Raw genomic sequence first — 16,829 nt, forward strand, 5'->3', positions numbered from 1 at the left:
ATGTGCTCTCAGCGCGGGGCGCCCGCCAAGGACGCAGGACTGGGGCGCGCAGAGCCTCTCGTTGCCGCCCCGCCGCTGCGCTGGCCGCCGCTGCGAGATTGCGGCGCTAATGGGCTCATTGAGATGGAGGCAGAGGCGCCCGCTAGCATCCAGGACACAGCCCCCTCTTGCGTCACGCTCCTTCGCTCAGCCCACCTTCGGTGCAGGGAAAAGAAAGCCACCGCTTCAGGCCATGATGGAATGGAATCGCCGGGACGGAGAGGTATGGCTAACTTTCCCTTGTACTAACAGGTAAAATCCCAGCACTTAAAAGAATGATCGGAAAAATAGACATTAGTAATTCTATGAATTGCAGAGGACATATGAAGGTTTTAATCTCCATGCCTGGACTGACATCCTCGGCTAACAGAGGATTCGATTCTCCCAAATTCATGCTCTAAGAATTACCACATTGATGAATGAAATAGACAAAAGGGAGGCCAAGTGGGTTGGATTATTGTTTCTGTCTACAACCTGCAGAATTAGTTGTACAAGAGGAAACAAAAGAAACCCAAATATATTTTTTTAAACCTCGTACCCTGAGAAGTACTTTTCTGAACTCTGATACACATTTAGAGAAGGGAAAGAGCCTGATAATTTCCTCCTGGAAACTACATCCTTACAACTTTGTTGCATAGATTGGGAAACTTTAAATGTAAGTAAGTGTTTCATTTTCTTCCTTCCTGCTGGAGGAAGGGAGGACAACACAATCAGCAACTGTGGCCACTGGCAGAGGGCCTCTGAAGGTCCTGAGAGGCAGATCCTCACTCCAAGTTTGAGTCTCTTCGGAAACATGAATCAGCTATCTCAAAATTTTTCTTAAAAACAAAAACAAAAAACTTAACAATTCACATCATCAATAAGCTCTGGAAAAAAAAAAAGAGTTAAAAAAAACTTTTCACAGTTGCTCTTTCCACTCTCCCCTGTCTTTTCCATCTCCCTTCTTTGGCAGATTCTATGCTTCTGCTTGCCCATTAAATGGAGTTGTTTATTATAGCCATGACCTGGTCCTCTTTCTCACTCCACTTTTGTGTGGGTTCTCTCATTTATCCTGCAGAATCTAGCTGTCCCCTGCAATCTCAGATTTCTTTGCTTAGCTCTAGGTCAGTATATTAAACTACTTATTAAATCTATCTCAAGGTGTTAATTTATCTTAGAAACCTAAAACTCAGTGTATTCAAAACCAGGCTAATTAATTTCCTCATGAACTCTGCTTCTCTCCCTCTGTTCCTCATCTCAGGATAACTGAGTACCCTACGCCCTTTCTTGTATGCCTGATTTCCTTCAACTCTTGCTTACATATAAAAGTGATGATTTGAGGTTGAACTGGGACACCCATACTGTGATCCTAAGGCAAACACTAAGATAATTGCAGAGACAACATTCTTGAATGAGTCAATATCATCAGCTCTTCACCTCCAATTCCCTTATCATACAAGAAAAATAAATCGGATTTGTTTAAACTGCTGTAAGTCCAGCACATAGTTAACTTGAATAGCTTCTCCTATCCAACCAGCTTGCCTAGACAGAACCAGGAAATCAAATTTGGTATAATTTATTGAAGATTACTGTGTGCCAGGAGCTTGACATACAGTATGTTATTTATTCTCAAAGCAGTCCTTCTAAGTAGTTATTAGTACCTGTCTTTTGCTGGTAATTAATCAAGCCCTAAATCCTATCATGAGTGGGGAACCTTTTTTTCTGCCAAGGGCAATTTGGATAATTATAACATCATTTGCAGCCAAAATTAGAAACTTAAAAATTTGACTGCTATAAATTTATTGAATTTCAAGTCCTGCCTGCAGTTGCCTTGGCCAGACTAAATGATTTCTCAAGCTGGATGTTTCCCACTTCTGTTAGGTGGTAGAGCCAAGATTTGAGCTTTTATCTGCCTAAGTTTAAAATACCTATTCTTAAGTACTGTTATCCTGCCTCCAGGCTTTAGGAATCCCATTATGCTCATCTCATGCATCCAGGGGTCTATAAAAGCTCATGGATCCAACTTATAAATATATTGCAAATGTGATGCTTCACTCTGTTCCCACTTGGACATCAACATCCTCAAATGATCTGTCTGTTCCAGGCTTGTTTCCGCCCTTAATTCAATTTTCGTTCCATAGACGAAATAAAATTTCTGAACTATAATACCTATTTTGTTGTTCCTGTTTAAAATGTTCAAGAGCTCCCAGAATAAAGTCAAACTCCCATAGGAACATGACACTTTCTGCCTCACACTTCCCACTCCTCCCACCTCATAGTTCGCTGTTCCTCACCTTGAATTCCATGATTCAGACACACAGAACTACTTTTAATTTCTCTGACTTGATTTGTGATGCCATCTGCTTGGGCATTCTTCCAAACCATCTAGTCCTCTCCAACGAATGTATCACCTGGTAATTCCTAGTCACCCTTTGAGGCTTATGAGTGAAAGTCATAAGGAGTCTTCCTGACTCCCAGGTTAGGGGCTTCTTCCACGTATGGCCATCACTCTGTACTTCCCCTCCCATCCTAATGGTCTGTTAGATTGACTGAATTCTACACTAGATTAGGACTCTGTGAAATTAAGGGTCATTTCTGATTTATTCAGAATTTATTCCCCAATCGAATGCAGTTTATAAGGAATAATTAGTGCTCAATGAGCATGAGTAGATGAAGATTTCTCAGAATGAAGTTATAGAAAAGAGAGCCAAGGAGTTCTGATTTATTTTCTTTTTTTTTTCATTCCACTTGGAAAAATCTAAAAGCAGACCAAAATCCTTAAATTATAGCACACAGAGACCATATGAGTGCATTGTACCTTTTCCTCCTGGGCTCCATTTGTCCTTCTACCCCAGTTTGGAAGAATCCATTGACCTATGGCCATCAGACTCATCATTTCTTCTAACCACAGAGATTAGTAAAGAATGAATACAAAAAGTATGCCTCAATCAAGGAGTTATCCTTGACCCCAGGATTAATTTATGCATGATTTAATCATGGAGAAGTTCAAGACTTCTGGATAGTTGTCAGGGTCAGGCCATCTCCCCATGGATAGGGAAGTCAGTGTGAGGATGAAACCACTACATTGTATGTTGGGACAGACAGTACTTTGTGGATCTCTTGTGCTCCCACATCTTTCTGGATATGCCAAAATTTTGGACTTCTTTCTGCTAACTCTTTCCCTGAGCTGTTTCTTAGGGTTATGTTTAGCAAACAGTATAATGAAGCAGTATCTCATGTCTGACCAAGAACAGGTTTGCTAACTGGTTATCATGAAAGCAACAAAAACTCTAAATTTAATGTTCCCTAGCTGTGATGCAAACTCACTGTGTGTTTGCATCATGGATGGATACTTACAGATGTGTGTGTAGCATCCATCTGAGTCATGCTACGTTACTCCTATGGGACTTGGGGCAAGATGACCCAGTACAAGCGTGCTGATGTCATTGCTACTTGTGGGCCTGGAGTAAGATAGTTCTTTGTTTCTGACCCACAAGTCACCTGCCTTCTTTCAGTACTATTAAACAGTAACAGGCAAGCTAATTTAGTAGTTTGCAAGAACAGTAAAACAGGATGAAAATGAGACAGGAGTAGAATCATGGAACCAGAACCCTGATCAAATAGCACTTAGCCTACCCTTTATTTTATTTGGGTTTTAAGAAGAGCAAATGCAAGAAATTTAAATTTATAAAGACAAAGAATGACTTAAACAGTTTTGACAACAATCTTCTAGGACTAAATCTACTTCCATGCTATTTAAATAATTTAAAAATGTACCAGATGCTTTGTTTTATACTACATTTCATTCATTTACTTGAGTAATTCTTCATTCAGCAAATAATTCCCATTAAATTATTTCCCACTTTGACAGCATGGTAAGATCTCTGGGCCTAACTTGAACTGGGAAGGCACATTATGAAGCAAAAATATTTCATTAAACAGAGAAAGAAACACACCAAAAATGTTTGCATATTCCATAATAATTTCAAATTGGCTACTTATGCCTGACTCATGCCTCTTTTTTATACTTTTAGCTAAATTTTCACTCTGAAATGTCACTGCTTTCCATTTTGAGCTAATATCTATGATTTTTTCCTGATCATTCAAAGGCCTAGAAGTGAGTTATCATTATGAATTAAATAGTGACTTGTTTTTGGAGAAACCAAAGAATCACAGCCAAAGGAGTGAATATTATTGTCTAATTGCATAAAATTTAAATAGCCAAATCTGAGATGATGCACTGTGATTTCAATGTCTTCATTCCCTTTGGATCACTAAAACGTTATGCTTTCTAGAAGTTCTTCTAAAAGAGTTAGCAGGCATTTTGCAACATTGGATAATGTATTTATGAGTTCAGTTTAAACGACTCACCAGTTAAAAAACACATGAATTAAAGTCCTCTTAACACACATGTATATGAAAAGTTTCAATTTCAAAAAGCATATTTATAAGAACTTGAAGTGTGTGTTGTGTTTTAGGAGAGCTATGGTGAAGTTAAATAAACATATTTGAAGATGTGGTTTTAAACATTTGATATTCCTTAAAGAGTATACATTGGCCTGTAATGTCAAGTTGTAAAATGTTAATGCTGTGACTTGTAATATCTACTGATTGTAATGTGGCTACTTTTTTTATGAATAAATATTACACATTTTGTACTTTAGGTAGTTCTGTATTATATGAAACATCAGAAAAAGATAATTTTTAAGGAAAAAAATGTACTGCCAATAAGTTATTGAATATTTAAATGTAGCTTCCATATTTTTAAACAAATCCATTTTTTCCTTGGGTCATAGTCATTATTTGGAACTGTCTCTAACATAGAGCCCTTAAATCAGTGTTTAAATTTAAAATTTTAAAACAATGGACTTTGTTTCTGTTGTTTCATTTTATTTTTCCCTCAAAAAGAGCAACTGGCAACAGTGAGACACAAGATTACATATAAAGAAATAAATTAACATCCCAAAGATAACAAGATATTTTTAAATGATTTTTGTTCACCTCTAGGAAACATAGTTGCTGAGATTACTAATAGATAGCAGCTCTTTATCCTAAGTGCTAAACAAGATGCATTTCTAGACAATTAACATGATGAATAACTATTTGGGAAGCCAAATTTAACAGTCATGAAACTGGCTAGCAAGAATCACTACTTCATCACCTGCTGACCCCAGTGGGGCCTGATGCAAGTTGAGTATGTGTGTCCCTTTCCTGGAATGCATGTCAGGGAAATGCCATCGTCCCTGAAATGCCTTTGGAGCAGCTGATGGTGGCGCTCTGCAGCATTCCAATGGGGGAGAGAAAGAGCAAGGTGAAAGGAGACGCCTCAGGCCCTCCCTTCAAACAAATTTGCCTGGTGTGTGCAGACTCTGGGTCAGGGAGTTGCAGGGATGGGTTGTGGAGGGGGAGGTGGTTTGGGGAAAAACTATCAGTGTGGCTGCAGCTGCTGATTTAAAATTCTGAGATACAGGCTGGGAGTACCAAGGAGCTGTTCACTCACAATGCTCGCTGTTGCTGCCTTGTTCAATCTCAGTGGTAGGGCTCCATAGGAAAGGACCACAGTCTGGGTCATAAACAACAAAAATGTATTTGTTCATTTTCTTGTGGCTGGAGGACTGAGATGGAGGTGTTAGTAGGGTTGGTTCCTTCTCCAGTCTCTCTCATTGGCTTCTAGATAGCTTCCTCTCAGTCTTTCCATGGCCTTCCTTTGGGATCTGTCTGTGCTAATCTCTTCTTCTTGTAAGGGCCCTAGTCCTATTGGATTAGAGCCCATCCTAATGATCTCATTTTAATGTAATTGCCTCTTCCATCACCTTATCTCTAAATGCAGCTACATTCTGAGTTACTGGGGCCTAGGACTTCAATGTATGAATTTGGAGGGATGTAATTCAGCCCATAACAAGGAGGCATAGCGTACTGACGACCCGACTGTCAGTTTCTTTCCAGTACACAAAAATATATGAAATATATGAGATGGGATGATTTTTCAGATTTTTTATGTATTTGGAGAGAGAAAAAGAGAGAGAGAGAGAGAGGGAATCATCTGTATTTTGTCTTTCTTCTTATAAGGGCAGTAATCCTACTCATGATGGCTTCATGACCTAAATATCTTCCAAAGGCTCTCACTTCCAAATATCATCACATTAAGGAACTTAGGCTTCAACATACAAATTGCAGGAATGCACACTCAACCCACAGCACCTGGGGAGGAAGAGGCCCTAACCATATCTGAATTGGCTCCTCCACCAACCCAGTGAGATGGGGACTAGATTTGGAGTAAATTGATTAAACTTATAAAGATGATACTCTTGAGATAATTAAAAAGGTCTTTATATACTTTCAAGTTCATAGTTCATTCATTCATTCAAACAGTATATGTATGAATGAATGAATGATGTCAGTTGCTCTTCTGGGTTCAGATGATGCATCTATGAGCCACACAGGCAAGATTCCTGCTTTCTCAGAGACACCACGTTTTCCTGGAGTCATTATACAATAAATAAGTTATCAAAATATATTCAGATAAAAGTGAGGGGTGAATGAAAATACAGCAGAGAGTGATTGGAGTGGTATACATACGGTAACCAAAAAAGCCTCCCTGAGCGGAGATCCAAGTGACAAGGTGCCCATTACGGGAAACATGGGAAAGTGGGAATCAGGGCAAGAGCATGCTTTGCTAATCCAGGGCAGAGATGACAGCAGGTGTAGCTGCAGTGCAGTGGGTTCATTCCCCATCTCTGGAAGACAATTTAATAGGAAGCCAGAGGAAGCAGAGCTTCTGGGACCCTCATTTCCATGATCCTGTCCAAGGCCTTGGAAGAGCACCAACATCTGCTTACATGTCCACAGACCTTTGGACAATTTGCCAGTGTAAAATACTTAAACCAAATTTGGTTAAGATTCCTGTCAACTCCAACCTCCCTGTTCTACAACATTAGAGTAGTCATGAGAATTTCTGAAATACAGCTCAGGCGAAGATGAGTTGAAGGTTTGTTCAGTTTCAGTTGAGTGAAAGATGAGCTGGCTTCAAAATTTCATGGAAAATGCACGTTATGAAAATCCATTCATGGGCCAGCACTGCGGGTTAAAACCCTGGCCTGAAGCGCCAGCATCCCATACAGGTGCCGGTTTGAATCCCAGCTGCTCCACTTCTGATCCAGCTCTCTGCTATGGCCTGTGATAGCAGTGGAAGATGGCTCAAGTCCTTGGGCCCCTGCACCCATGTGGCTCCTGGCTTCAGATCGGCTCAGCTCCAGCTGTTGTGGTCATCTGGGGAGTGAACCAGCAGATGGAAGACCTCTCTCTCTGTCTCTTCCTCTCTCTGTAACTCTGTCTTTCAAATAAATAAAATAAATCTTTAAAAAAAAAGAAAAATAAAATCCATTCATGTATTTCAAAACTGTCTGCATCAAAATAAACATCTTTTATTACACTTTTCCACAAACTTTTTGAAATATGTTCATATTTACATTTATAAGGTCAATACGAACATTTGTAAAAGTTGTAATAGTGGTGTTTAAAGTGTCTAACAAGTAAAAGAAATGTAGTCAATGGAGTCCTGAGGGAAGCTTAGCATTGCAGCCAAATTTTTTATATGGGTAGCAAGTTTTTAAATTGAGAACCACTTGGGGCCTTTGCTGTGGCATAGTAGGTTAAACCTCTGCCTGCGGCATCAGCCTCCCATATGGGTGCCAGTTCACATTCTGGCTGTTCCTCTTCCAATCCAACTCTCTGCTAATAGCCTGGGAAAGCAATGGAAGATGACCCAAGTGCTTGGGCCCCTGTACCCACGTGGGAGACCTGGGTCCTGGTTTCAGATCAGCCCAGCTCCAGCCATTGTGACCATTTGGGGAGTGAACCAATGGATGGAAGACCTTTCTCTCTATATCTGTAACTCTGCCTCTAAAATAAGTAATTTTTTTAAAAAGATCCATCCATTTACTTGAAAGTCAGAGTTACACAGAGAGAGGAGAGGCAGAGAGAGAGAGAGAGAGAGAGAGAGAGAGAGAGAGAAAGAGGTCTTCCATCTGCTGGCTTACTCCCCAAATGGCTGCAATGGCTGGAGCTGTGCCGATCTGAAGCCAGGAGCCAGAAGCTTCTTCTCAGTCTCCCACATGGGTGCAGGGGCCCAAGGACTTGGGCGATCCTCCACTGCTTTCCTAGGCCATAGCAGAGAGCTGGATCAAAAGTGGAGCAGCTGGGACTCGAACCAGCACCTATATGGGATGCTGGTGCTTCAGGCCAGGGCTTTAACCCACTGAGCCACAGCACCAGCCCCGATAAATAAATCTTAAAAAAAAAAAAAAAAAAAAAAGTTGAGAACCACTTGTAACTGAATATGCAAAAGTATAAACGCATTGCTGCATTTTGTTGCCCTGCAATAATATTTACCTGACCAAACAGTGTGTGCTATCAGCAGATCACAGGCGGGCTAGCTACTCTGCTTTGTCCATTCATCTAACACAGTTTCATTATTTACAACAGGCACTGTTCTAGGTACAAGACATATAGAACTGAACAATTCAGACAACACCCAGGCCCTGCAGAAGCTCATATTCTAACACACAGGAGAAACAATAAACAAAAATCACTCTGTTTTACCAGCTGTTGGCAAGTGCTAGGAAGAAAAATAAAGCTGCGTGTATGGGGTTTATGGAGGAAGGTTGGCTACTCCCAGGAAAGCCTTTTTGGCATGAGGAGGTGACATCTGAGCAGAGTCCTGTTCTCTGTGTTGCAGTGGTGGTCGTCATGGATTTATGTCATAAATATATTCTGATCAGTTGGTGACTGCTTGTTAGTTTCAATGGGCAGCATAGGTAGGTGGAGAGACAGAACATTCGTGCGAATTCCAAGCCTAGCTCTGCTATTGTCTGTACCGCCTTGCATGAGTCACTTGTGCTTTCAGAACCTTGGTATTCTCTTTCTTCCAGATTGCTGTGAAAAATAAATGAGAAAATATATATGGAGAGAGAGAAAGAGACTTTTCACTTGCTGGTTCACTCCCCAAATGGCTGCAACAGCCAGGTGTAGGCCAGCCTTAAAGCTGGGAGTCAGGAATTCCATCCAGGTCTCCCACATGGATGGCAGGGGTCTAAGCACTTGGGCCATCCTCTGCTGCTTTCTCTAGCACATTAGCAGGGGGTTGGATTGGAATTGGAGTGGCCAGTACAGAATCAGCACTCCATTATGGGATGCCAGTGTTGCAAGTGATAGCTTAATCTTCTGTGCCATAACACTGGCCCTAAACACTTTCTTTCCCCTGTTATTTATTTGAAAGTCAGAGTTCCAGAGAGAGATTGGGAGAGACAGAGAATCTTCATCCACAGGTTCACTCCCCAGGTTGAAGCCAGGAGCCAGGAGCTTCCTCCAGTCTCTGACATAGGCACAGGGCCCAGACACCTGGGCCATCTTCTGCTGCTTTCTCAGGTGCATTAGCAGAGAGTGGATTGGATGTAGAGCAGCTGGGATTTGAGCTGGTGCCCAAATGAGATGCTGGTGCTGCAGGCAGCAGCTTTACCTCCCATGCTACAGCACTAGCTCTGACAGTTGTTTTTAAAACAATATTTAAACAAATGCCTGACAAACAGTAACTGCTTAATAAATCTTTGCCTTTTCAGGGTGTCCTGTCTGGATGGAAATATAGCTACATCTGAGTGGAGAAGGATCCTAAGTTAACAGTCAAGAGTTTCTGGAAGAAAATAGCTTTTTTTTTTTTTTTTGAGAACCAAGACAGAAATTATTTTAATACACAAAATAGAGAAATTATGCCCTACATATATAATAAAATACATCAGGCATATTAAAATAAAATATGCAGAAGTGGGCGTTATGGTGCAATGGGTTAAGCCGTTGTGTGGGAGGCCCACATCCCATATCACAGTGCTGGTTCCAGTCCTAGCTACTCTGCATTTATGAGCCAGCTCAGTGCAGCAGGCTTCTCACAAGAGTAAGAGATTTCCTAGAAAATGGGTAATTATGGCAAGAGAGTCAGCAGTTACTGAGCAGAAAGTATAATGGCCACCACTGTTTGAAGAATGGAAGTTGCTAACCAGATTTCATGACCCTTCTGGCCTTAAGTTTTTGAATGGCTCTGCCACCCACTAGCTGGTTGCATTGGTTCTCAGTGTATCAGTTTCTTCATTTGTAGAAGAGAAAAGGCACTGTAAGGAATGGAGGAGGTAAGTTAAGACCTAGCGCTGGCCGGCGCCATGGCTCACTAGGCTAATCCTCCACCTTGTGGCGCTGGCACACCGGGTTCTAGTTCCGGTCGGGGCACCGGATTCTGTCCCAGCTGCCCCTCTTCCAGGCCAGCTCTCTGCTGTGGCCCGGGAGTGCAGTGGAGGATGGCCCAAGTGCTTGGGCCCTGCACCCCATGGCAGCCATTGGAGGTGAACCCACGGCAAAAGGAAGACCTTTCTCTTTGTCTCTCTCTCTCACTGTCCATTCTGCCTGATAAAAAAACAAAACAAAACAAAAAAAACCTAGCGCTGTGCTGGAATGGAGGGACTACAGCTTATTTCTGTTGTTGGTATTGGTGGCACATCACTTTTGGGACACAGACACCTGCCCATTCACTGCCTTCTAGGATTCCCACAGAACCTTGAAGTAGTAGAAATCACATCATGCCCTTGAATGACACTGTGAAATGAGCCAGGTAGCCATGGCTGGGATCCCATTGCAATTCTCATAATCCCCAGCATCTAGAATCCCCAGCATATAGAATCCTATAAGGAGCTCAGAAATATTGACAAATCAGTTGTCCCATCTTCCAATTTCAAGTTTTGTCCACTGTACCACAAGCTTAATGGAATTGCTGAACCACAGGGACCTTGGGAGACTTTTTTCTTCTGCTGTTCAAGCAAAGGAACTCCTTGAACTTCCAACATGGCCAATGAATCAATCTTATGGCCCTGGGCTTTGAGTTATCTTCATGCAGTAAGAGCTCCTTGATAAACACACGTGAAATGAAGTTGCATAAAATCAAGTTGAATTAAATACAAATGCAGCACTAAAAGCAGAGCCAGACTAACATATTAAACCTATCTTAGACTTTGTTTCCAAATTTCAACTTTAATTGAGCAACGGGTAACAAGAAACAATAATTTTTACCTCTTCAATAACTCTCTTTGCAGTCCTGAAGTGCTTGTGTATACTGAGCTCCATCAAGAAAGTGTCATTTGGCAAAGTCCTAAGGGAGAAAGGAAAAAGGCAGCCAGGTCAAACAGGTCTTCTGAGGTTACCCTGGAATCAGTGAAAAAGCAAAGCAGACTCCAGAGCCCTCTTACCACATCAGTGGCACACAGAAAAACTTATTTGGAGGTCACCTGAGCCATTTCCTTGGCAACAGATTTAGGGGATTTTTCTGTGTTTTGTTTTCCAGCACTTTGCCAAATCTGGCCTTAAGTATCTCAAGGGATAGCATTTCCATCTATTTTCCTTCTTTCTAATGTGGGTAATCTGAGAGCTCTGATTGCCAGGAAAGGTTTATCTCTCATTCAATGTATAACTTCCAGATCTTTTTTCATTATTTCCTATTATACTCTTCCAATTATATCTTCTTATTCTTTTTTAGCATTGATAGTAGGAATGATTAGGATTATTAGAGCCATCATAAAGAACATTTTCATGGATGCAATTGAAAATGTCCTTTAAAAAACCTTCTTTCCTTTTTTTCTAAACTAAAACGGAGATTTGTTTATCAAAACATTTCAAATAATGTTTGAGAAAATTGTTCTGCCAGTTATGTACCGAGTTTTGAGAAAACATAAGGAAATTTTTTGGAAGCCATACATTAATGTGATTTAAAACTTACACAGACTGGTAATTGAAAAATATATTGCTATGTTGTCATTACAAGAAAACTTTATTCGCACATGAGATACTCCAAATACATGGTTTCTACTGTATGTAACTTAGGAATGCATTTTTTAAAATCCAACCATCACTCAAATTTAGATCTATCAGATTTAGAACATTATATTTTGGGAGGAATTAGATGTTTTAACAAGTGCATCTAATTAAAAGAAATACATGAAATCCAACAGAGCTATTGCACATAAATTTCAAATAAGATTAAGTCCCTTACTCCAATCTTTTCCATTAACTAAATAGTTTTTTTTTTTTTTTTAAGCTGGAGGAAGAGGAGGAGTGGATTAGGTCACTGTAACTCTTTTTCCTATGAAGTAAATAGTTTTAGTCAAAGTTAAACATGACAGAGCCTGACTTGGACACTGAGGGAAATTTTTAGTCCACAAGCAAAACCAGATAACGATCATTAAAAGCGATTTTACTTTATTTTTCAAACATCTTATCCTGCCTTAGTAATAAATGAAATCCAGATGTTGGAATGATGCAACAAACTGTTTTAAGTTCAAGGCAGCAGAGGCATGCTTTATAGTTAGGACATCCATTCATTTGAAAAACAAACCCTTTGGTTTCTTTACAGAATTGCTTTGGCTTAAGAAATCTTGGGGTCTAAATCATTCAGGATTACCAATAGCCTTCAGGAGATAAACAAACAAATAGCAGATCCTACCCAGGTACAGTCGCAACTGAAAACCATAAAGAAACACTGTTTCATCATTTCAAGTACTTTCTGTTCCAAAAATAAGATTTATAATTATGGTAAATAACTTTTTTATGGTAAATGCTTTTGTCACATAATTAATGGGATGACAAATACACACATATTAATATTCAAAATGCAAAATTAATTCAGAGTAACATTTGACTAATGATGTTCATCACTAGGGAATAGTAGAGTAAATCATTCATAAAAATTTGAAAATGTTGAGGGGGAAGCATACAGATGACTACCATATGGGCGGACAGGGCACACAAATTTAGTCTGTCGATGACTGTTCTCAACAATCTTGTGTTATGAATCATTTCTCTTCCTTGGTTTGTGAGCCTTATTGTGACTCACAATTATACTAATTACTTCTCTCTCATTTGTGATCTCCTTGAAGGATTATAAAAAGGGAAGTATCTCAAGGGCTCTCTGCTTTTCCAATAAACTAGATGAAGGCATCCTTATTGCTGAATATATCAAATGTAAATTGTGCTCTTTGATGAATGTTAAAGACAAATGTAACATTAACATGTATAATATAAAGAAGATAATGAGTAAAAACAAATAAATGATCACCTACAAAATACACTGATTTTTTTTTTTATCTGTAGGTAGAACTGATTTGTAATGAAGTTATTCACGTTATCCTACACTCTCTCTCTCCCCTTTTAAAAGATTTTATTTATTTATTTATGTGAGAGGTAGAATTACAGACAGAGAGAGGTAGAGACAGAGAGGGAGGTCTTTCATCCGCTGGTTCACTCCTTAAACAGCCAAAGGGCTGGAGTTGGGCCGATCGAAAGCCCAGAGCCAGGAGCTTCTTCTGAGTCTCCCAGGTGGCTGCAGGGGTCCAAGCACTTGGGCCATCTTCCACTGCTTTCCCAGGCCATCGCAGAGAACTGGATCAGAAGTGGAGCAGCTGGGACATGAACCAGTGCCCATATGGGATGCAGATGCCACAGGCAGACAGCCCACCACGCCACAGCACTGGCCCCTATCCTAGTCTCTTTGTAACAAATAACATTTCTGAAACATGGGTAGTGAAAGTTAGAGAGACAGTCTATGATTGAAGGGAAAAAATTAATAGAACCAGTCAGGAATTGGGTATATAATGTTAAAATGAAAGTCTTTGGCATTATTTTTAAATTATTTGACTCACTATGCAATAATGCACAGATATAGTGATTAGGCATTTGAAAGAAAATGGCTGAGCTCAATTTATATTTTTAGATAAATATAAGAAAATATAAACATGCAGCTATTTGGCTACAATTTGGGTATATACTCATAACAGATAGGATAGATGCAAATTCCCAGTCCTGCCTTCAAAAGTTTCAAGACTCAGAGCAAGGGTTGGCAAATCACAGCCCACAGGCTTGTCGCTCTCCCTCTTCGTGGAGGAACGACACTGAACCCTGCGCTGTTCTTTCGTCTGCTCGGCCCTCCCCGGGTTTGCTGCTGGTTCTTCCCGGGTTGGCTACTATCCCTTCCACCTCCGTGGAAGGGCAGTTCCCCCTGGCCGCATTCCCCACTTCCGCAGGGGAGCGGCACACCGCCAGCCGGTTCTCTCGGGGGCTGCACGGGTTCCCTTAGATGTTCCCGGTGCATGCCGTCTCTCTCCTCCTTTATAGTCCTCCTCCGCCAATCCCAACTCGGCTGCCCACACGCCGAGTACGCTGCTCTCCTCCAATCAGGAGCAAGTCCTACAGTTTATTAGTTGAACTGGAGGCAGCTGTGCGGAAGCTGTTTACTTCTCTCCCAGCGCCATATTGTGGGAGAGCAGATGCATAGAGTAAGTCCTAATTCGAGTAACTTAGTCTAGTCCGGATTGCTCCCCACAAGGCTATACAGTCTCTGCCAAACTGCACTAAGGTCACAGTGCAAAAGCTGCCGTGGAAATTATAGAAAGGAATACGAATGACTGTGTTGCAATTAAACTTCATTTCCAAAACACACAACAGCTGGATTTGGCCTGTAAGTTGCCACTGGCTCACCTCCTAAAGAAAAAAATAGTAAAAATAAATCAAAAGAAAAAGAGATAGTTCTTTGGAATTCTATTTCTGATATTAAAGGACACCTTTAGTAGGACAAAATTTTCAGAAATAATTACTAGAAAGTGTCGCTCCCCCTCTTCACGGAGGAACGACACAGGACCCTGCGCTGTTCTTTTGTCTGCTCGGCCCTCCCCGGGTTTGCTGCTGGTTCTTCCCGGGTTGGCTACCGTCCCTCCACCTCCATGGAGGGGCGGGCCCCCTGCCACTTTCCCCACTTCTGCAGGGGAGCGGCACACCGCCAGCCAGCTCTCTCGGGGGCTGCACAGGTGTTCCTCTTAGATGTTCCTGGTGCATGTTGTCTCTCTCCTCCTTTATAGTCCTCTTCCACCAATCCCAACTCTGCTACCCACACGCCGAGTATGCTGCTCTCCTCCAGCAGGTCCTACAGTTTATTGGTTGAACTGGAGGCAGCTGTGTAGAAGCTGTTTCCTCCTCTCCCAGCGCCATATTGTGGGAGAGCAGATGCATAGAATAAGTCTTAATTCCAGTAACTTAGTCTAGTCCGAGTTGCTCCCAGTTGCTCCCCACAAGAAAGATAACAAAATTGAAGACATAAGGAATGTTGACTCAAATAGGACTAGTGGGTGCCATGATTCCAGAGAAGGACAAGAGGGTAAGGGCACAGGATTTGCCTAGAAAGAGGACTGCTGTGGGAAGTAAAGAAATCCACAAAGCCTTTGTGAGTCTAGTGGCCCTGGGCAGTGGTTCTCCCCCAAGAGTAACTTTGTCTCCAGGGGACATCTGAGAATATCTGGGCACAATTTCAGTTGTTATCTTGGGGACTGGGAGGGGATTCCTATTGGCATTTAATGATTGACCAGTCAAAATATCAGTAGCACCAGAATTCGAAGCCCATGTGCTAGACTACTGAGACAATGCTGGCGACTCACAAACATACATACCCACACACAATCATAATTCTTACTCTTGATTTCAGCTCAGGCATTTCCTATAAATCACTTTGTTATGTTCTTATAGTCTCAGGTATAGAATTTTTCTGCCCCTATTGAATTCCACACAGAAAGTCCTCTGAACCCTCTTAGCGCTTGTGGGTCCCAGCCCCAGCCCCACCACACTCATGTGCAGCGAAACACCTTATTATTTGGCTAAAAATCATCCTATAAGCATTCTACTTCCTTCTTTTCCACATAGGTTTTTTCCTACAACTTCACTCATTTTCCATCTTTAAGAAAGTCTTTCCCCCAATCCTGCCCCCATGTTACCAAGGAAATTCCTTACCTGTTTTCCTACTTTCCTATTCCAAAATATAAAAATCACTTTTTGTTATTCCTGCTATCTTTTCCAGGTTTCTCCCTTGTCTTCTCCCTCCTGTTGCCCAAGTTCTGAAAAGGCAGACAGCACCTGCAGCATGTTTTATTGCAACCCAGCCTCTATTTCAGTAGTTGTCCACAAAGACCTTGGGCAAAACTAGGCCTAAAGCAAAAGGTCTTTCTCAGCTAAAGCCCACAAGTCCTTCTCTGATGCATACTAAGGTGATTCTGCCACCTTTTTCTGTTACCCTTTAGCCATCCCTCTTGTGAAATGTGTACCAGAAGACTTTTATGCTCGGTATGTCAATAATTAAATCTCAATTGCATCTTAGTTCTGCTTTGCCTGCTGTTCCATGTTAGGTCTGCCAAGAGAAGGCTTGGGAGGCAGACTGCAGGGCCAAAAAAGTTCTGAGAAAGGGACTTGGCTGCTTCCTGCATGCTTCCAGGTCTTCCTGAAGTTGGTTCTTGCAACACCTGTAGAACCAATCTCATCAGGCCCCTAGGAGACACCGGCAGCAGCTGAGCGTGATCCTGTCTCAAAAGCCTGCCTTCGCCCCATGAAATCCCACCTTCAGATCTCCCAAGTTTTACTACTTGCAACTTCTTTTTGTTACCGAAGGCCTCTAGAGGGGGTAGTGGTGAAGGACTCCTTCCTGTTAGCTGCCACCCCCACAAAACCTTGATGTTCCTATTTGCTTTTTCCATGATTTAATAATAGAGCCAGTAAGAAATAGAATAGATATTTTTATAACCACTATCATGTAACCTGCTTTAATCTTAGAATGCTTTGGGTTTATTCTTCCCCCAACTAACAAGTTCATTTATAACACTGATGTTAATAACCTAGCATTGCTGATAGAGGCCTGGACCTACCTGAAACCTTTTGTACTCGTGGATTTGTCTATATGTCATTAA

The 16,829-nt window shown here is 41.4% G+C and overlaps 1 protein-coding gene and 1 long non-coding RNA gene across 3 annotated transcripts in view; one reads left to right on the forward strand and one right to left on the reverse strand.

Moving 5' to 3' along the window:
- The window catches only part of LOC149125056 (uncharacterized), a 21,785-nt gene continuing 4,956 nt past the window's right edge, over positions 1-16,829 (forward strand). For both annotated transcript variants that reach the window (XR_016212285.1, XM_089302879.1), the window contains exon 1: positions 1-262. Coding sequence is in view for 1 of the 2 variants with exons in the window: in XM_089302879.1 (XP_089159005.1) it covers positions 1-262 (262 nt within the window). In the remaining variant the exon portion in view is untranslated. The remainder of the gene's footprint in view (positions 263-16,829) is intronic.
- Positions 8,556-16,374, reverse strand: LOC149125057 (uncharacterized). Its single transcript, XR_016212286.1, has 3 exons — positions 15,883-16,374; positions 11,128-11,206; positions 8,556-8,952 (listed from the first exon to the last, which is right to left on the reverse strand). It is a non-coding gene; the product is annotated as an uncharacterized LOC149125057 (long non-coding RNA).

The sequence above is a fragment of the Oryctolagus cuniculus genome, chromosome 8 (genome assembly GCF_051225735.1).
Source record: "Oryctolagus cuniculus isolate XC-2025 breed Fujian yellow rabbit chromosome 8, ASM5122573v1, whole genome shotgun sequence".
NCBI classification, from domain to species: domain Eukaryota; kingdom Metazoa; phylum Chordata; class Mammalia; order Lagomorpha; family Leporidae; genus Oryctolagus; species Oryctolagus cuniculus.